This window comes from Pelophylax lessonae (genome assembly GCF_965119305.1).
Source record: "Pelophylax lessonae genome assembly, chromosome: 5".
Taxonomy (NCBI): domain Eukaryota; kingdom Metazoa; phylum Chordata; class Amphibia; order Anura; family Ranidae; genus Pelophylax; species Pelophylax lessonae.
In genome coordinates this window covers 79,365,595-79,387,548 of record NC_138772.1, presented here as the reverse complement: position 1 = coordinate 79,387,548, position 21,954 = coordinate 79,365,595, and the positions used below count along the sequence as shown (strand labels likewise).

At 45.2% G+C, this 21,954-nt stretch overlaps 1 protein-coding gene across 11 annotated transcripts in view; it reads left to right on the top strand.

The window, feature by feature from the left end:
* Nucleotides 1–21,954, top strand: part of ABI1 (abl interactor 1) — a 144,953-nt gene that overhangs the window by 99,398 nt on the left and 23,601 nt on the right. For 4 of the 11 annotated variants that reach the window (XM_082258567.1, XM_082258565.1, XM_082258566.1 and 1 more), the window contains 2 exons: nt 1,556–1,656; nt 13,996–14,172. In XM_082258567.1, coding sequence (XP_082114693.1) covers nt 1,556–1,656; nt 13,996–14,172 — 278 coding nt within the window. Of the gene's footprint in view, nt 1–1,555; nt 1,657–2,387; nt 2,463–13,992; nt 14,173–21,954 lie in introns of all 11 variants that reach the window. The other 7 variants (XM_082258561.1, XM_082258564.1, XM_082258558.1 and 4 more) reach the window with 3 other exon arrangements.

Here is a 21,954-nt window from a genome sequence, read left to right as displayed (position 1 = left end):
TATCTTATGTCGGCTGCTCTGTGGATGTTTCCTGCGGCATTAGCGAGGTTGGTAACACTGGTTGCAATCAAGCTGTTGATGCACATACTGTTCCAGAAGGGCAAGTCCTAGGGTGATGGCATTGCTTCTGCAGAGACTCACAAGGTGATTGAGTGTTGTCACTCTAGGAGTGGAAGCCTAATGAAAAAGCAAGGTCCCCAGGTACAAAATGAAAATGCTTGCCTGTGTGAAAACACAGCTAGTAGACTAAATGGATGAAAAGCACCCTTCTTGATGTGTTTTTTTTTTTGGATGTAGATTCTTTTAATGCCCTGGAAAACTTGATACGTTTTCTCATCTACACATGCCTTAAGAGCCGGTTCACATTAGCGTGACTTGTCAGGCGACTTGTCAGCCTGACAAGTCGCGGTCCCTTGACCGCTACAGGACCTGTTCTAAAAGGGAGCGACACAAGTCGCTCCGACTTAGAAAAAGGGTCCTGTACTACTTTGGGGCGACTTGCATAGACTTCCATTATGTGAAGTCCCTGCAAGTCGCTCTGAAGTCGTGGGGCAATGTAATGCACAAGTCGCCCCCGAAGTAGTAAGGAGTCGTGTCGCGCTAATGTGAACCGGCTCTAAATCTGATTTTTTTTACTTCAGTGTATGATACACACAGCTCTACATTGTAACATGCAGCAGTCTTGCACTGTATCTACAGAAAATAAAATTTGAACTTTACTGGTACAGAGAGGGCAAACACATAGGTAATTAAAAATACCAGAAAGTTACCGTAATTGCACAGCAATGCACACTTAAAGAGGAAGTAAACCCTCCTCGGGAAGTTGTACCTATAGGTAAGCCTTATCATAGGCTTACCTATAGATACTGTAAATATCTCCTAAACATGTACCGTTTTAGAAGATATTTACCTTTAATGCAGCCAGTGACGTCACTGGCGCAAGCGCTCTGAAGGAACGGCTGATCGTGCCGTTCCTTCAGAGCCCTGTGCCATGACCGTCGGCTCCCGCGCGTGCGCGGGAGTGACGTCACCGCGGCTCCGGCCAATCAGATGGCCGGACGCCGTGATCCCGGAAGACGGGCGACGGAACATGTGAGTGAGCGGCACGGCGGGGGCTCGTTCTAAGGTAAGTATTTCATAATGAGCTAGTATGCGATGCATGCTAGCTCATTATGTGTTTCTCTTGCAGGAAGTAAAAAAAAAAAAAAAAAATTTTTTAAACGGGTTTACAACCTCTTTAAAAACATTTAAAATAAAACATTCCACATTCTGGTCATTGGAACCGGCAGGTCAAGCAGGTCGGTTTTAATGACCGGCATGTGGAATATTTTATTCTAAAGTTGAAAGTATGCAAAAAAAAAATGTTGGTATTATTTTTTTATATTACCTATGTGTTTGTCCCCTCTCTACCAGTAAAGTCCAAATTTTATTTTCTGTAGATATGTTACAATTTAGGAATGTGGTACACCATTCACAGCGTTATTTTTAACTGAACAGTCTTGAGATGCGTTAATTTATTTTCTTTCTTTTTTAATATTTTATGTTGTGTCAACAGTGGCAGCAGTGGAGGAAGTGGCAGTCGAGAAAACAGTGGCAGTAGCAGTATTGGCATTCCAATCGCTGTTCCTACACCTTCTCCACCAACTGTTGGACCAAGTAAGACTCGTCATATATTTATTTTAATTTTTTTTTTCTGAGCCATTCGTAAGAAAGATAGCACAGGCTTGGTACATACAGTATAGCGTTCTTCTGTGACAGAGTAGTCTGATGTTAGTAGGCGGTGTAGCTTTTATAGAAATGTGACCCAGTGATGATTATTAATTAGGAACGAAGTAACCCTGACCTGTTTGGGGCTTGCAAAGCACCTTGTGTTGCACTGTGCAGGGTGGTGACACTTGCATAGTAGTAAACCTGTAAAAGGACACTAAACATCGATCGTTTTTAGTAAATGTATTGTGTGTGTAAGCACACACAATTGTTTGCCTTGTCCTAATTAATTTTACTATTTAGTTTCTTCCAGGCACTGCAGTGTCAAACTTTGATATACGATATGCTTTAGCAGGCTTTTAAAAATTCATGTGTCTTGAAAATAGAGCAGTTAAGTAGAGCTGTTGCCCATTGGAACAAATTGTGTACATTGAATTTCTAAACTGTTCTTTTTTTAAATGTTCAGTTAAAGCTTATGAATCCCAGTTATTGCAGAGCTTCTCAAACCAGTCCTCACTTTTTCAGAAATATTCTTAATCTCCTCCATTGGAGAGTTTGATGGTGGGTTTTGGGGTCTCGTAATGAATAAATATCATGTTCTGAGTCTTCAAAGAGTCACTTGAAATTTTTTTTTTTGTGTTCTGACAATGCACATTATTTCACTACCCAAACTCCCCCAGGTATCTCTGGTGGTCCTACACCTTCACCACCACCACCACCACCACCTCCTCCTCCGCCACCTCCCCCTCCTCCAGGTGAGACTTCCACAACATGGAGTATGGGTGACTTCTTACATTAATCAATTCATGGTGGTTTCAAGGTGTACCAATAATTGTAGATTCATTTCCTGGTGTTTAATGATCCATAGGTGATTCTCACACTACTTATCATGTATCTCTAATCCATGTAATGTCATCTGGTGTAAAAATCAAAAAAGCCTCTGAAGTGAAATAGAATAATTTTCCTAATATGTTTTTCAATTGCAGGTATATTAATATATTTTCCCCCAGCTTATGTACTTTTAGTTTATTGCACATACATAATGTAATATGTAGACAACTCCTCTCATATGTCTTTTGGACCGCCTGGCAGCCTTATTATAACTTAAAGTGATTGTAAAGTTGTTGTGTGTGTGTGTTTTTTTTTTTTTTTTTTTTTTTTTTTCAGTTGCTTATTTTTTTTATAAAAAATGTGTTATACTTCCCTGCGCTTTGCAGTTGTTTTGCAGAGAGCAACCCTGATCCTCCTCCTTCTGGGGTCCCCCACTAGTGAAGTTGGCTCCTCCTGTTCTCTTTGTGCCACCATAGGAAGCCACTTCCTATGGTGGCACATGTGTGGGTTTGATCCCGATCCACCCCTCTTTCTTGTATTTGCCCACAAAGCTAGCTACCTTTTTACTCTGACAGCTGGCTGTCTTTTTATACTGCGTATCCCTGGGACCCTACAATGCTAGGTCTATCCCTGCTTTGCTATAGATGGATGGATTTGAACCTACTTCAATGTATGAATTTCCTATGTTTATACCCCCTTAAATTTTCTGGGATAAAGTATTGATCTATCTAGGGGTGGAACCTCTGGGTGAGTCTAGGATGGAAAAAGACTTGGGGGTACTGGTAGACAACATGCTTGGCAGTGGCATGCAATGCCAAGACGCTGCAAGCAAAGCCAACAGAATACTGGGATGTATAAAAAAAGGGGATTCACTCCAGAAATAGAGATTATTCTCCCGCTCTACAAGACTCTGGTCCGGGCCACATCTGGAGTATGCTGTCCAGTTCTGGGCACCAGTCCTCAGGAAGGATGTGCTGGAATTGGAGAGAGTCCAGAGAAGGGCAACAAAAATAATTAGGGGAATGGAGGACATCAGCTATGAGGAAAGACTACAAGCACTGAACTTATTCTCTCTGGAGAAGAGACGATTGAGGGGGGATATGATATCAATGTACAAATACTGTACTGGCGACCCTAGCATAAGGAACAAACTATTCAGAGAAAGGGAATACAATAAGACACGTGGCCACTCACTAAAACTAGAGGAAAGGCGGTTTAACCTTAAAATGCGTAAGAGGTTCTTCACTGTAAGAGCGGTAAGGATGTGGAATTCTCTTCCACAAGCAGTCGTATCAGCAGGAAGCATTGATAGTTTCAAAAAACTATTAGATGGGCACCTTAGAGACCACAACATACAGGGGTATACAATGTACGGTTAAAAGCAAACACACACACACACATCATAGGTTGAACTGGATGGACTGATGTCTTTTTTTTCAACCTCACTAACTATGTAACTATGTAACTATCCCACCTCATATTGATTGTTGCCAGTCACATTTCTTTAAAACTCATCTAAGCACTTTTCCAACCCCAATACCTGTAAGGTAAAAATCCTTCAGCCTTTACATCCACTTTTAATTCCTCTTTCACCTTTTTTGCCTCCATCTGTCCTTACACAATTGAGAGATAGCCAGGCTGAAAGTGATTTTTCAGATCCTATGGACTAGAGCAGACTAGAAAGTGTTAGAAGCACCACTATGAATGGTGTATGCTGCAAGAAATTGCCAACCAAGTGGTTTTAAAGTGTGCTTTTCTGTTGGTATGTTAGTCACCAAGGAGTGTAGACCTACAGTTATATGTAATTAAGTGTAGCTCATAGAACAAATGCAGCCTATTACTTATTCATTATACTGACCTGATGGGTTTAGAATATACGTTTTATCCGACCTTTGGATTGGCCATGTAAATGGAAAAGTCCTGTTATATACATTAGCAGCTTAATCACTTAAACAATATTTTGCTATGCAGCCATTCGTTATTTACAGATTACTACAGAAAGTACACTTCCCATCATACCGTAATTAGAAAAGTGCTTGTAGAATCTAAACTGAAATGCACCCCCTGTGGCATAGCCTCTGGATGGTTACATAGGTTGTGATTTGTGTTGTAGTGTATCTCCTATAGACAAAATTACACGAATGAAGGAACCACTTCATATCTGAGTTTTGGACCAGTCTTTATCATCCGCGAGGTTCTTTATCTTCTGAAGTGAGTGAACGTTTGCCAGTAAATTAGGGTTTCACACTAGCCAATCTAAAGCTGCCCATTTGTAAAGAGATCTGATCAGTCTGAACCAAACCATAAAACTACAAGAAAAAATTCCCCTGCTCACTCAGTATTCACATTCATTCTTCTATGCAGGGCTGCTGATCAGGCAGTACAACTGGTCCTATTGTACTGGGCCCAGGCCTCATCAGCTAAAAAGGGGGGTCCGGGCAGCTTTCTTGTTCATTTCTTCCTAAATAAATAGATTTTACTAGACCACTCCCCCACTCCTATTTGCTTACCAGAGCTTAAATTGCATTTTCCTACACCCCATCACTTCAACAGAGGGGCCCAGGAGGTGGGAGCAGAGGAGGGACTTTTTTTTTTTTTTTTCTTTCATTTTCCCGGGCGTAGGCGGATTAAGTCGGTGCCGCTGTTCCTCTGCACCTCAGTAGTGGAGGGGGGTTTGGGGGGGGGGGGCTAGCTAGGAAAGATGTAAGGGGCCCAATGATTTCTAAATGCCGTCCTGCTTCTGTGCATGGCAGTTGTGCTCTCTATTGATCTTTGAGGCAACTTGCCCAGCTTTGATTTTAGTATGAGCAATATTGCAAGTGTGGCAGCATTTGTCCTGTTATTAGCAGTTGGTGGAAGTGTATAACTCTCCCAGTGCTGGGGCTCCTTGTATAATCCTACCAGTGGTATACTTCTTCTAGATGCATTCCCAGTAAGGTGTACCCTCCAAAATCTAGCATACCAAGATCCGTAAAGGTGTAGAGAACTACTGTATGTTCTAAGTGTAACTTACACACGGTCTTCCAAATTAATTTCCATAAACCCTTAATTGTAGAAATCCACTAGCCATTTTTTAAAATCTTGCTGACTGCATAACGCCTAATGGATAGAGGAGTCTCCATGTCTGTGACTACTTCCCCCAGGACCACAAAGCTCTGCATCCATGATGGAATGTAAGCGCCCCTTCCAGTGCTTTCTGTCAGTCCTCTTAAAGTGGTGGTGGGAGCAGATATAGAATGTCTCTTCCACTATTTCCCAACTATCTTGATTAAGAACACTGCACCTTTAAGCCTGTAGAGCTACCAACTGTTTGTTTTTTCCTCCTAAATTACAAACAAAATATGAATTTCTCAACTACCTTCCGGAGCATCCGCACACACAGTAATTAGGGAAGGGTTATTCATCAGATGAGTGCATTGCTGCTTTATGAAATATAAACCATCGTTTTATATTTTTTATTTTCTAGCCAAGCTTTGTTTCATTATTATAATCTTCTAAGGGCTTCCTTAAGTTACATTTCACTTTAGAGGCTTTGCTAAACATCCTGCAGACTTTCCTTGCCATCAGCTATTAAGTTTCAATCGAACATGGTTAATAAATAATGACACATTACAATATTACCGCTTCCGAGATGTATTATCCTGCAGTACATCTCACAGACAAATTAGATTGTGTTGAGCCATATAATTGCAGAAACTGTTGCCTCTGCCATGTGTGTGTTTTTTTTTAACTGAAGCAGTCCACATTTTAAAGGGATTTTCTAGGAAAGAACATGGAACTCTCGAGGGGTGTCTTTTATCACCACAGGTGAATACTACAGATGCTTGTCCAGTTCTGTTTGTATCATTGATAAAAAGATAGTATACTTTTCCTATCCTGAAACCATGTTGGGTCAACAATATAGGCATAGAACCTCCCCACAGCATGGATGGAGGTTTCTCTGCTGCCAGCTGTTTTATTCAAACAGCTGCGACACCGTGGCTGCTTGAAAACCTGAACAGAAACTGTATCTGATTGGATACCATCAGTTTGGCTAACAGGTTTCCACCTGGCTCCTTTGTATTTTCAGAGAAGTTGGTTGAGCTAGGTGGTGCCAATGTTGAATTGTTTAAGGTCAGCTTTAGGCCCCTTTCACACAGGCGTACCGTTCAGATCCGCCTGTCCGTTTTTTTGGCGAATCTGAACGGACGCCCCCGTGTATCTCTATGGGGCATCAGATGTCAGCGGAGATATGTCCGCTGACATCCGATCTGTCAAATCTGGACGGATGGAAACCCTATTTTCCATCCGTCCAGCGGATCGGATCAGATGAGAACAGACAGACGGTCCGTTCCCATTCGATTCCCCCATAGAGAACTGCGGGACCTGATAGCTGTGTCTCAGCACACAGCACAGAGACACAGTGTTCATCCGCCTGCTCAGTGGGAGATTGGCGGATCGATCCCCCCGCTGAGAAAAACAGTCCGCCTGACGGACTCCCTGTGTGAAAGGGGCCTTTTGCTGTGATTCTCTAGAAGGGTTGGAAGCACACTACTACAGTTAGAGAGGGATGCTACTGAATCTGAAAAATGAAGACTTGATTGACAGAAGGTGGCTTTCCATGTGGCCGTCACTCTTGCATGTCAGGTATCCAGGCTTGTGGTGCATTCCTGTAAGCAGCCTTTGTAAGACCAACAAGACAAAATTCAGGTCCCCGTCCATCTGGAACTCTGAGAAAAGGATTTTTCAACATTATTCATTTTTTTGTAGGAATGTATGATGGAGAGGTCCTTGGTGAATAATGGCACAAGCCTTTACGTTGTTGTGGCAGCAGTTTAGACGAAAACGTTTTACTCCCTTAATATCTGCCAAAAGTGAAGTGTTCAGGAAAAGCTGCAAACTTGCCAACTCTATAGCCCCTTTCAAATAGGCGTTTCTAATTAGGTCCACTTGTTAGTTTTTCCACGCACATCTTATTGTAACGTCCATGCATCCCTTTGGCCAGGTGGCTGTAAACTGATTTGTGTCCGTTTTACACCCACCTACCTCTGGACTGCATCCTCTAGTTTTTTTTTTTTTTTTGTGGACTGGTTTAGAGGCAGCTGGCTGTAAACAAATTAGTCTATTTACACTTGTCGGCCCATAGAGATCAGCGGGGTCTTGAGTGTCCAATCAGTATAAATTGAGCCGACATGGATGTGGCCTCCTCCCGCTCTGCTCCAATCAGCTCACAGATCCCCTGCTAATTTGGAGCGGGATCTGAAAGGGTCCTTAACGTTTGTACCCGAAGACATTTTAGGCTGAGATCAAAGACCATTGGCTGGACACCAGATATGATTATACTGGTGAGAGAAAGTCAAGATGGGAAGGTGTTACCGGTGTACAAGTCTTAAATCAGATTAAAGTATGAAGCAAACTTCTGCAGTCAGACTGATTTAGGAGATGCAGCATATCTGTTCAGTGGCACGTCTATTCCACATGGTGATCATCCTGTGCAACTTGCTGACTTCCTTCCTAAACTCCTATACTAATTGTGGTCGTGTGTTCTACATGACCCTGAATGTGAACCTGTGAAAGTGCGGACGAAACATTTCCTGCTTCCACAGCTCCAATTCCTGGCAAGATTTTAGACGGTTACAAAGCTAAACAATCCCCATTAAGTGGAAAGAGTTCAGTTTTTCCTGGACAGTCTTTTTAAAATGAGGAAATATCCTGTTGTAGGGAATTTTATGTAGGTCATCTGTTACATAAACTGCTACATTGCTCACTTGGCAAGAAAGTGTTCAGGATGTTTTTACTCATCAAATGGAAAAATGATGTATTTTGCATGAAGCTAAACCTGCTAATTTCAGACTTATTAATTTATTGGTGATGGATTAGAAGTTGTGACCCATTCTGTTTTCTTATCTGCAATGATGATGATGTGACAATAAAATGATTACTGAAGAATAAAAAACCAGAACTGAGTTGCGATACAGTATTTTTATTTTATTTTTTTTGTTCTATGTAGATTTTACATTTGATGTGTCTGTGATATGGTGTAATCTGCATCCTCGCTAAATATCTTTTTTTGAAGTGGTGTTCATACAAGCAGCCTGAAAAGTAGATTTATCATGTTCAGTGAGATGGGTGCAGGGCCGGAGTGGGACTCATTTTCAGCCCTGGAGTTTCATGCCTTGGACCGGCCCACTTTAGTTAACGATTGACTATATTAAAATAATGTAATTATTTACATTATTATAATAACTTTGCAATGGTGCACTGTTCTCTACAGCCTTGTAACAGCCTTGTAATTCATTGTATTTTTCAAAAAATATGATCATTTCCAATTCAATGCAAGTACAGTAGCTGTTCCCCTCTGTACCCTCCCACAAATCTGTCCTCCTCTGTACCCTTCATTCCCCCTGCACATCTGTTCCCCTCTGTACCCCCCCCCCCACAAATCTGTTCTCCTCTGTAACACCAACCCCCATGCACATCTGTTCCCCTCTGTACCCCCAAGCCCCCTTCTGCACATCTGTTCCCCTCTGTACCCCCAAGCCCAACCCCCCACATCTGTTCCCCTCTGTACCCCTCCCACAAATCTGTTCTCCTCTGTACCCTCAACTTCCCCCCGCACATCTGTTCCCCTCTGTACCCCCCCCACAAATCTGTTCTCCTCTGTAACACCAACCCCCCATGCACATCTGTTCCCCTCTGTACCCCCAAGCCCCCTTCTGCACATCTGTTCACTTCTGTACCCTCTAACAAATCTGTTCCCCCTCTGTACCACCAACCCCCCCCACATCTGTTCCACTCGGTACCCCCAAGACCACCCCCCACATCTGTTCCCCTCTGTATCCCCAAGCCCCCCCCCCACAACTGTCCCCCTCTGTACTACCAAACCCCCTTCTGCACATCTGTTCCCCTCTGTACTCCCAAACCCCCTTCTGCACATCTGTTCCCCTCTGTACTCCCAAACCCCCTTCTGCACATCTGTTCCCCTCTGTACCCCCAAGACCACCCCTCACATCTGTTCCCCTCTGTACCCCCAAGACCACCCCTCACATCTGTTCCCCTCTGTACCCCCAAACCACCTTCTGCACATCTGTTCCCCTCTGTACCCTCCCACACATCTGTTCCCCTCTGTACCCTCCCACACATCTGTTCCCCTCTGTACCCTCCCACACATCTGTTCTCCTCTGTACCCTCCCACATATCTGTTCTCCTCTGTACCTTCAACCCCCCCTGCACTTCTGTTGCCCTCTGTACCCCCAACACTCCCCTCCTGCACATGTTACCCGCTGTACCCCCAAACCCCACTGCCCACAATCATGCACTATAAACTTGACAGCAGATTCAACATTTTTTTTTTTTTTTACTTCAGGTGACTAGACTGGGTGCAGCACTGAGTGTGCTGCAGGTTCTGCCACTACCTGAGCCATGAACGGGGACAGCGGCGCTGCTGCCTATCCTTCTACTACAGATCCCCGATGGTCCAGAAGGAGGAGGGAGGGGAAATCGCTGCTAGATCTGACTTGCATGCAGCTCCGATGCCCACGTGGGATCTCCTTCCAGCTACCAGATCACATCCTTGTGTACAGTGGAGAGGGGAGGGGCCTCTGACCCCGGCAGCTAATCGGCTTCAGTGTACAAGTGAATTGCTTTGCTTGTACACTGAAGAGAGAAGGTGATTAGCTGCTTGGGTCAGAGGCCCCTCCCCTCTCCACTGGACACAAGGAAGTGACCTGCTAGTAAGAGAGCGATCCCGCAGCATTTCTTTACAGCCGGAAATGTCGCCTATGACTAGGAGTGACCTGACAACTGCCCTTGCGACCAAAAAAACTGACCAGCCCACCGGGAATTCTCCCGGTTCTCCCGATTAGCCAATCCGGGCCTGGATGGGTGCAGTTTTCAATGCATCTTCCTTGACTAACTCGCCAAACAACTTCCATATTGGCAAGTAGTTGCGTTGTATGAGCGAACATGGCAAACCCCCACTGTCACATATAATTGGGAACTATCTATAGAACCAATATTTTTTTTTTTTTCTCTCCAAAATCGATATCTTGTATGTGAATGTGATTATTGAACATAATTATCTTGGTGAATGTAAAAGCCAAGCTCCAGGAAGATGGATACTATCCAGGTATGTATTTCTAAAAATAATGTATAACTTTTCTCCAGGCTCCTGCAAACCCTGCATAGCAGACTGGGAGGGGTAGAGGCAGCTGAATGAGCCGATCAGAGAACTTGCCTTCAAGAGACGAAAGTCGAGGGCCAGGCTGTATGAATTGGGGTATAATACCAGGAAAAACTGACTTTTTCTCTGTCGCTCATTGACAGACGTAGTCTTCTTGATTCAAAAGAACTGGGTTATGCTGCCCTCTACAGGAGTAGGACTAGGCAGAAAGAAAAAACGTTCTGGCTCCACCCTAGGGGCAGTCCCAGAGGGTATATCCTCTTCCTGTCTGCTACAGAGAATCAGTTTTTTTTCTGTCTAGTCAGGAGTAAGGACCTAAGTTCAAAAGGTCTCATCTGTTTACTCGATGAGTCCTTTGATACTTCTGGTTGGCTCCGGTTGGGCCTTCTAGTTTGGATTTTGATTTCGGTCAATCCCACCCCTCATTTGTGGCACTGCTTCTGGACGTCCCAGTTCTTGTGAATCAAGAAGACTACGTCTGTCAATGAGCGACAGAGAAAATCGGATTTTTGTAAGATCTTACCGTAAAATCCTTTTCTCTTAAGCTCATTGACAGACGTAGTACCCGCCCCTCTATCATTGAGTTGGGTTGGGTTAAATTCTCTGTTGCTGCTTTGGGACAGAACTGATTCTCTGTAGCAGACAGGAAGAGGATATACCCTCTGGGACTGCCCCTAGGGTGGAGCCAGAACGTTTTTTTTCTTTCTGCCTAGTCCTACTCCTGTAGAGGGCAGCATAACCCAGTTCTTGTGAATCAAGAAGACTACGTCTGTCAATGAGCTTAAGAGAAAAGGATTTTACGGTAAGATCTTACAAAAATCCGATTTTTCTGGGTCCAGATAAATTGCCTCTAAAGCTAGATCTACCAGGTCTGACTGGTAGCTGGGGATGCTACAAATCCTATTTTTTATTTATGCTGGATGCTACGGGCAGCTGTTACCATTCCACCTATAGTACAGTGCTGGGATCAAGTCATTTGCTCTTTTCTTACACTCCTGCATTCACAAAGCTTCTTTTCAAAAAGTGTTCTGTGAATGGATGACGAGAGAAGAGCAGGTCAGGCTCTTCACTTGCATTGCATTCTGTGAAAAGTACACAAGGCTTTTTTGTGAATGAACAAGGGGAGAACGAAAGACTTTGGTTCCCCCTCACTGGTATTCTAGCTTGAGCTAGCTTTTAACTCATGGTTTCAGAATAAGGGCGCCGACCGTAGTATTGGGCATAAAGTCCATTAGGATATTTAGCATCCCCAGGAGCCATGGAAAGCTATGATAACCAGCCTTGTAGGTAACTTATCTGTACTCCGCAAAAGTAGAATTACAGATCGTTGGACTGGTTTAAGCAATTTACTTATCTCAGTTTTGTATTTAGCGGTTTGCCTGGAGTTCTGCTTCTGTCTTGGGCTGCTTTCACACTGCAGCGCTTTAGCTTTTACATTGCAGCACTTCTAAAACAGTCCATGCATTTTCAAAAAAATCATAGAGCGTTTTTTAAGTGTATTGCATTACAGCCCATATGCGTGAATAGCTGGTTAAGGTCGCCTTTGGGTTCCAGCTCCTTAACCTGCTTTCATTGGTTGTTAGACGCCAGTGGGTGGTTAAGGAACCGGAATCCACCAGCATCTGTAACAAGCTATGATAATGCCTCCCCCAGTGGTCAGTGTGCTTGTGCAATGCTACCACCGGGATGGGGGGTGGTGGGGAGAAATGGTGGGACATCAGGGAGCATCAGCTACCAGAATCTAAGGCTCTGTTCACATATTGAACTTCTTTTGGGCGACAGGCGTCCCGCAAATCTATTTTTCTTGATTTTACCACGATTCATCAGGTGCCATTAGAAGTGATGCGTGGGCTTCCTGTGATTGGCCGTGATTCGGGATCGCGGGCAGAATCGCTGCTATCTGGGACGCCAGTATGTGAACGGAGCCTAAAGTAGAGGAGGTGAGGGAAGGCTGGATGGGATCCACAGCTGGTGCTACTGGTGAGCACCAAGGGGGCAGGAGGCTGTGTGAGGGAGGGGGGCACTGTTTACATCCCTGTTGATTAAGGAAGCCCGCCTCTTAACATTCAGCTATTCACTGGTTAAGGACGCCGGCAGATGCCCGCTCCCTAATCAGCATAATGACCCCAAAAACGCACCTAAAAGAAACCCTGGGTGCATGTTTGATGAATTTCCTATTGACTTCAATGGAAGGTGCATCTTTGGTGCGCGTTTTTAAAAGGGCACCAAAGCTGCAGCATGCGGGGGGTTTTTAAACTGCAGAGCAAAAGCCATTCAGCGATATGAAACGTCTCATAGGATTTTAAGGCAAATCATTTTGCATGTGCTTTTGTGCCTCTGAAGATGTGCGTTCCTTTGCGGCAAATGCACATCAGTTTGAAAGGGCCCTTAAAAAACTTGCTCCTATATATAGCTTTTGACCCTATATGTACTACGGGGAAGCAGTGTTTGCCAGTTACATACAGTATGCAGGCTGTACTTTGTAGATCTGTCCTGCACAGTGCTTGTGCTTTACTACTTGGCTGGTTCAGCACATATCTGTGGGGCAGCTTTGGTCTCATTGGAATCAAAACACCATTGATAAGTTTGAGCCTATCTCAGCAGATCTTGAGTAGGGATGCAGATTGCTTGTGGTGTTACACAGACATTTCACAAATATAACAATTGAATCTTGGAGGAAATATGTGAAAGTTGCACCAAAAATTGAATTCCCTTTTAAAGGAGCCAATTCAGAGTCCATTTTTCTTTTTTCCAGGGTTTCTTAGTTGGGCACAGAATATGGATACTCTGCTCCTAATAACAAAAAGTTTATTTTAAACTACGTCTGGCTGCTGTTCTGTTTGAGCAGTTTTGAGACTGACTGTTTTAAATCTAGAGCCTGGTTATATATCTTCAGTGATCATTTTATCATTTTTGGATGTGTGTTATATGTACCTGGCATTTTGAGCAACTGATTTTGCATGCTAGAGCAACCTCACAAGATGGTGACCCAGGTACAAAGCTCAAGCCTACTTTACACTGTATTATAAGTGGTGCATGCTACCTATTGCAAAGTCAGTATACTTGTGACCATTGTGCCATCGTTGCTCAGCGTGATCTGCAAGTTTGGACAGCAGTTTTTTTTGCATATGATGCCCGGAAGGTGACATCATACGGAGCGGAACTGCCAAATCATCATCTGAGTTTCTTGTCTGCAATATAGAGGGGGCCCCATTGACTGTAAAGGCTTTGCTTGGTGTCACTGAAATGCATAATAAAGTAACCCATTGCTTTGTGCGGCTCTTTTCGGCAAGCAGTTGGTGGTGGCTCGGCTCCAGGCTCCCAGTTTGGCTCCATGGCAAGGCAGATCTCTCGGCACAACTCCAACACATCCTCTACTTCTTCCGGAGGATACAGGCGGACCCCCTCTGTGACTTCCCAGTTTTCTGGACAACCTCATATCAATGGCGGGCCTTTGTATTCACAAAACTCAAGTAAGCCAGTGCCTTTTACATCGGTGTTTAAGTCTATTGCATTCATGTTTTGGTCACCTTGTGTTTTAATATATATATATATAATATATATAATGTAAAATTACAGCACATCTGACACCTACAGCATATCCATTGAGTGCTATTGTTTGTGTGTAAAGCCGTACTCTTGGCAATGTTAGGAAAAAGTTCTGGAAGGGAACCTTCCCAAAGGAGAAAACAATGGCGTAGACGTTTAATGTACCTCCTTTACTTTCAAATTAGCAGGGTACAGGCGTGTTCATGAACTTGCTGTGCTGTCGTACAGGGGTACCTAGAGCATAAAACTGTCTGCACAGAATTTTAACCCCATACCATATACCAGTATGGATTTTAATTGTTTACCTTTTTGTCTCAAGTTCAGCTTTGGGGTATACGTGTCCCCTAGTCAGGGTGGAGGCAAGCATTGTGTTTGCTTTACCAGTTTTTTTTTCTAGGCCTGGTCTACACTGGATGCATTGGCACAGTGGGCAGCCTTTTCCAAAGCAGCCAAATGCATAGGCAAAGGAGATTGCTGTGTTTTATTTTGCATAAATTCACGCCAACACATTGTGGTGCACTGAAAATAGTATTGTTACTGCATTCAGTACTTCCGTACAACAAGGCGATACAGTACATTGTATCACAACATGCTGCGGTGAATAGAAATGAATAAAAAATGTCATTCTGAAATTTCAGTAAAGGTTTTAAAGCATATCTATGGTTAAAAACTTGAACACACGTTTATTTCCACATTGTATTTCAATTATTTCTAGCCTACTCCTATTAATCCCCACACATTTACGTCCTGGAATTCTGTGACATATAGGCACTATGCCCTGTGAGTAGGCACGGCTGTGTTGCACATTTCATGGAGCCTGCCTTCTGAACTACAGAGGTCCTGAGAGGAGGAGTTTCAGGAGGTGGAGTCAGTGTAGGAATCACTGCTTGCAGTAAGCAAGGTATCGTGGGATATGTAGTCCTTAGAAATGGAAAGTAAACAGCAGAGAAGCTGCAAAGCATGCATCGAATCCAGGAAGTTGTGGAAAGAGACCGTACTCGCAACAGGAAATTAGATTTTCAAGTAGGGTTATATTGAATTGTCAAAAATAACTATTGTTTGTATTACTATTTCAATGCTGATATTGTAAAATGAAAGTGTATACTGTGACTGTAGATCTCTTTTAAAGGATAAGCTCACGTTCTGGAAAAAAAAAATAATGCACGTTTTTTTTTTCTGGAGCTTTTAAAGCATTGCTCCAGCGATCATGTGCCATGCAGGTCTCCAGCAGATCTGTCAGTTTATCTGCATTCCTGTATATCCTGTATGGGTAAGCAGATACAATCAGGCAGGAAGCATGAATGAACTACCATGGCTCTCCACAGCAGTATGGTCATTTACTGAAAACTAGAACCCGAAAGCCGCAAAGGATGCCAGACCTTGTTTCTCTATCGCTCATTGACAGACGTAGTCTTCTTGATTCTCAAGAGCTGGGTTATGTTGTCTCCGCAGGAGTAGGACTAGGCAGAATGACAAAACGTTCTGGCTCCACCCTAGGGGCAGTCCCTGAGGGTATATCCTCCCTCTCTCTGCTACAGGGAATCAGTTTTTTTCTGTCTAGTCAGGAGTAAGGACCTAAGTTCCTTGCTGGGATCTTTTGGTCCTGGCAAGACTTTTTTTCTTTAAGAAAAAGACATTTTTTAGGTAGTTTTCTCCAGTGTTTTTTCCTGTGAGATCTTCAAGCAAAAATGCCGGACTGGGCGACACTTGTGGTCACCCCAGCCGGCCTACGAGCGCGCGCAGACCATGGCATTGCGCTTGGTCGGCCGCGACATATTCAAGTAAGTATGCGGGGCCGGGCGACGGGCTGGATGTTGAGATCCAGTGGTCACCCCGGTTTCTGCCTAAGAGCGCGTGCAGACCAGTGCGCTGAGTCGGCCGCGACGGAGTCCCAGTGAAGGGACTGACTTTGCGAGTTAAAAGTCTCGCTTGGACGCCAGGTACCAGAGAGTCGAGGCGTCCACAAACCCCCACCCCGGTGGAGAGGGTATTGTGAAGAGAGGGTGCCTGTCGGTTCGGTATGGTGAGTAAACGTTCCCTTTTTTCCTCATTATGAGGCAGTATATATTATGGGCCCCTCCATATATGGTCAGTATATATCTGATACTTACAAGTCCCCCTTGTAATACAGCATGTGTTTGTGGGAAGTGGACTTGGTTCAAGAGCGAACACTCTACCCAGCAGACTGTAACATTACAGCAGACATAGGAGGTATAATCCTACCTTATGTGCAGTGTATCTCTGTAGATCCATATGTCACCTCTTAGCAGAGTGCAGGTGGATGTGCTGGGAAGACGATATCGGCGGTCCGCCGCCATTTTGCCGTAGACCGAATGCATGTATGTCCTCAGGTCACGCCGGCCGCCATGTTTTTGGAGTCTTATGTCTCTTCTATGGGGGCGGCCATGTTTTGTGAGCCCAGCTACCTCGTGGAGGGCTGGGAACGCCGGAAGGCGTACACAGGGGGCGGAGCCACGCCTTCTGCCCGGGAAAAAGCAAACAGCTCCTTCCAGTCTGTAAAGACAGACGCTGACTGCAGTTGGTTGGAAACTTCACTGCATCGGTTGGTGAGCCTTGGGGGTCCCTCTCTCTCTCTCTCTGGGATCGAGAAGCAGGTACTCTGAGGGGCGCTATTGCGCTAGGGGGAGACACACAAAAAACAAAAAAAAAAAGGTTTTTTTGTTTTGCTGGCAAAGGTGTCCTGTATTAACATGGACCCTGCCACTCATGTATCTCCTCCGGATCCCCTCGAGGGGTCTGCGGGATCCTCCAGCACCCCATTGACAATTGAATCTTTGTCAGCTATTATGGAAACTTTTGTGTCCCGGGTGGAAGTGGCTTGTCAGGGACAGGGCGCAAGAAAGCGACCCCCGCCTAACCCCTTATTATCTGAAACCTCGGATTCAGACTCTGAGCCTATTTCTGCAGTTGCAGGTACTTCATCTGGTATTGGTGTCTCGGGTCCTGTCTCTTCAGACAGTGAGGAGGATGTTTCGGCATCCGCCATAGCCCGAGAGGAAGCGTTGGTAAACGCACTCATTGTATCTGTTCAAGAGACCTTAAGGTTACAGGGTATTCCATCAGAAATAGCTGAAACTGAGATCCCCTTTGGGACTAAAAAACGCATCAAAGTGGCGAAGGTTTTTCCATTGCCCAAATGTTTTGGCAATCCAATCGAAGAAGAATGGCGTCTGCCAAAACGCACTTTTAATATTTCTAAACGCATTGACAGGCGTTATCCGTTTGAGGAAACCCTGATTAAGAAATGGACAGAACCACCTGTGGTGGATTCACCTATTGCTAGATTGAATAAAGCCACGGTTATTCCTTTAGAAGACGCTCCGTCTTTTAAAGATCCAGTGGATCGCAAAATAGAAGCTATGTCTCGCACCATGTTTTCCTTGATTGGATCAGCTTTCAGACCAATAATTGCTATTGGTCTGGTTTCGCAGGCTGTAACTGAATGGACCAAGTGGTTACGCCGGGACTTAGAAGAAGTCCCTCAGGCGGTATCAGATTTGTTGGAACAAATGATACAGGGGTTACAGTTTGTATGTGATGCGGCGTTAGACGCCACTCCATTAATGGCGCGAGCATCAGTCTCAGCAGTGGTTCTCAGGCGTACACTGTGGCTAAAAGGTTGGTTAGCCGACCAAGGTTCCAAAAAAGCATTGGCTAATATCCCCTTTTCAGGAGAGCGTCTATTTGGAGCCAACTTGGATGAGATCATGAAGGATCTCACCGGTGGAAAAAGCACCTTTTTACCGCAAAATTTTAAAGGTAGAGGAACTCGTCAAAGACGAGGGCCTTCTTTTTCTGCTCACAAGAGGTTTTTTCGTCCAGCGGGTGAAAAAACTAAGTCCTCCAAAGCTCCTACAGGAGGCGTCAGGGGTCGTTGGTCGGGCAAGCAAAAGCCCGCCCCCTCCAGACCTGAAGATAAACCATCCAAAGCCTGAAGGTGCGCCCCCACCCATAACTGGGGTGGGGGGACGTCTTCGCCGGTTCCCGGATCCATGGCTTTCCAGAATCCCGGACAAATGGGTTTGCGAAGTCATAAGGTCAGGGTACAAGATCGAGTTTCGATCTCTCCCACCGGCGCGATTCTTCCCTTCCAATATCCGTCTATCCGCAGATCGTTTAGAAGATCTGCGGAGAGCAGTCACAGATTTACTACAACAAGGAGTGGTAGTCCACGTTCCTTGGACAGAACGGTTTCAAGGGTTTTATTCAAACCTGTTTACAATACCCAGGAAAGAGGGCAAAGTGCGTCCAATTCTGGACTTAAGAGCACTCAATTCTTTCGTCAACATAAGAAGATTCAGAATGGAGTCCATTCGCACGGTAGCAGCCTTCCTGCATCCAGGGGATGTCCTAGCGTCCATAGACATCAAGGACGCCTATCTTCACATTCCCATTTTCGCAGGACATCAGCGTTTTCTACGCTTTTCCGTAGAGGAGAACCACTATCAGTTTGTGGCGTTACCTTTCGGTCTCGCCACGGCTCCGCGGGTCTTCACAAAGGTGTTGGCCCCAATGTTGGCACTTCTGCGCCAAAGAGGTATATCGATTCTAGGTTACCTAGACGATCTTCTGCTTCATGCAGAGTCTCCTCAGACCTCGCTACAAAACATAGAAATTACTATGATTTCTTTACAGGAATTCGGGTGGCTGGTGAACCAGCAAAAGTCTTTTCTGGTTCCCACCCAGAGGCTCGAATATCTGGGTCTAATTCTAGACACAGTCAGGACAAGAGTTTTCCTTCCGGTAGGGAAACTCCGAAAGATTCAATCAGCAGTCCAGTTGTTACTGTCCAACAGCTGGTCTTCCCTTCGGACTTGCATGAGGGTTCTGGGGTTGATGGTGGCTTCATTCGAAGCAGTTCCATTTGCCCAGTCCCATACCCGAATTCTTCAGCAAGAGATTCTTCTCAGATGGAATCGGAATCCGGAATCCCTGGACAATCAGATCCGATTGAGCAAACAGACCAGAGAGTCTCTGGTCTGGTGGCTTCGGTCTCCGATGCTCAGCCAGGGAAAGTCATTTCTGCCAATATATTGGACGACAGTGACCACGGATGCCAGTCTATCCGGATGGGGAGGAATTCTCGGTCAGTTATCTGTCCAGGGACTTTGGTCCCCGGAAGAATCCAGGTTACCGATAAATGTATTGGAACTGAGAGCGATCAGACTTTGTCTGATTCACTGGACCGAGCAGCTCCAGGGCAGCTCGGTTCGGATCCAGTCGGACAATGCCACGGCCGTGGCTTATGTCAATCACCAGGGGGGCACCAATAGTGCCCGAGCGGCCAAAGAAGTGGCTTGCATTCTTCGCTGGGCGGAACGATTTGTTCCAGCAATCTCTGCGGTGTTCATTCCGGGGGTGGAGAATTGGCAGGCAGATTATCTCAGCCGTCAGACCCTGGATCATGGGGAATGGTCCCTCCATCCAGACGTTTTCCACCAGTTGTGCCTACGGTGGGGCACCCCGGATGTGGATCTGTTGGCATCACGATTCAACAGGAAAGTTCAGAGATTCGTGGCTCGCTCCCGCGATCCTCTAGCAGAAACCGCAGACGCACTGATCGCCCCGTGGGGGCAATACCAGCTAATATATGCCTTCCCTCCTCTCGCGTTACTGCCAAGACTTCTTCGCAGAATAGAGGAGGAAGGAATCCCAGTAATCCTGGTAGCTCCGGACTGGCCTCGTCGAGCTTGGTACGCCGACATGGTCAGACTGGTGGCGGACGTCCCGTGGAGACTTCCTCTCAGGGAGGATCTACTGTCTCAGGGACCGATCTTCCATCCTGTTTTACGATCGCTGGCTTTAACGGCCTGGCTATTGAGACCCAGGTGCTGAAGGACAAAGGTTTGTCAGCTTCAGTTATTCCTACTCTAGTTGAAGCAAGGAAAGCGACTTCCAGAAAGATTTATCATCGCACATGGAAGTCCTACATTGCATGGTGTGAACCTTTGGGGTTCCGTCCTCGGTCTTATTCGATTAGTCGAATATTGGCTTTTCTGCAACAAGGGGTTGAGCAGAAACTGGCCTTGAGTACTATCAAGGGTCAGGTCTCAGCATTAGCCATCTTCTTTCAGAAGCCTTTGGCTACTCATTCCTTGGTGCGGAATTTCATCCAGGGGGTGCGACATCTGGCTCCGCCAGTGCACGCGCCGTTACCCCCCTGGGATCTTAATTTAGTGTTGTCGGTTCTTCAGAAACCTCCCTTTGAAGATATTAGGGAGATTCCTCTACCCACGTTGTCCCAGAAGGTGGCCTTCTTGGTGGCTATTACTTCTGCACGCAGGGTGTCAGAACTGGCCGCATTATCTTGTCGTTCACCATATCTGGTGGTTCATAGAGATAAGGTGGTTCTTCGTCCGAATCCATCCTTCCTACCAAAAGTGGTTTCAGAATTTCATCTGAATGAAGAAATTGTATTACCTTCCCTGTGTCCTAAGCCCAGTCATCCTCGGGAGTTTGCGTTACACTCCTTGGATGTGGTCCGGGCGATCAGGGTATACTTGAAAACGACAGACTCGTTTCGCAAGACGGATTCACTTTTTGTGATCCCAGATGGACCCAAAAAGGGGTTGCCTGCATCTGCCGCGACCATTTCCAGATGGATCAGACAGACGGTAGTACAGGCTTATTCTATTAAGGGTCGGGAGCCCCCGTTCCCTGTTAAGGCGCACTCCACTCGGGCACTTAGTGCGTCATGGGCCTTTCGCCATCAGGCGTCAGTGGTCCAGGTGTGCAAGGCGGCTACCTGGTCGTCGGTGCATACCTTTTCTAAACATTATAAAGTTGATGTAATGGCATCGTCTGATGCCTCATTTGGCCGCAAGGTTTTGCAGGCCGCAATTTGAGTAGACCAGTGGTCTACCTCGAGGGTTTTTTCCGTTGGAAAATTTTTCTTTAGTCTCATTCTTTGTTTATAATGAGCCTTTAAAATTTCTAGTTTGGCACCGGTTGGGCCTTCTAGATTGGATTTGATTTTGTCAATCCCACCCCTCATTTGTGGCACTGCTTCTGGATGTCCCAGCTCTTGAGAATCAAGAAGACTACGTCTGTCAATGAGCGATAGAGAAAAATGGATTTTTGTAAGAACTTACCGTAAAATCCTTTTCTCTTAAGCTCATTGACAGACGTAGTACCCGCCCCTCTATCATTGAGTTGGGTTGGGTTAAATTCTCTGTACTGCTTTAAACAGAACTGATTCCCTGTAGCAGAGAGAGGGAGGATATACCCTCAGGGACTGCCCCTAGGGTGGAGCCAGAACGTTTTGTCATTCTGCCTAGTCCTACTCCTGCGGAGACAACATAACCCAGCTCTTGAGAATCAAGAAGACTACGTCTGTCAATGAGCTTAAGAGAAAAGGATTTTACGGTAAGTTCTTACAAAAATCCATTTTTTCAATTTTACAGAGCCCTGTCAATGATTTTTTAAAAATTGACAGTGGGGAGGGAGAAGAACCCCACTAGCTGTCACAGCAGGGATCAGGGAGGTGTGGGGGCCAGTCCGTTTGTGACATGTTACACCCTGAATATGGGTGTAACATGTTACAAAAGATGAGCTTTTCTTTATAGGAAAAAAAAGATAGGCAAAGTGATGAAATTATCAGAGCGTGTCACATTGCCCAGCATGCAGTGAGTTTTTTTACTCCTCTGAAATTAAATTGCATTGTTGTCTATGGTACAATGCACACA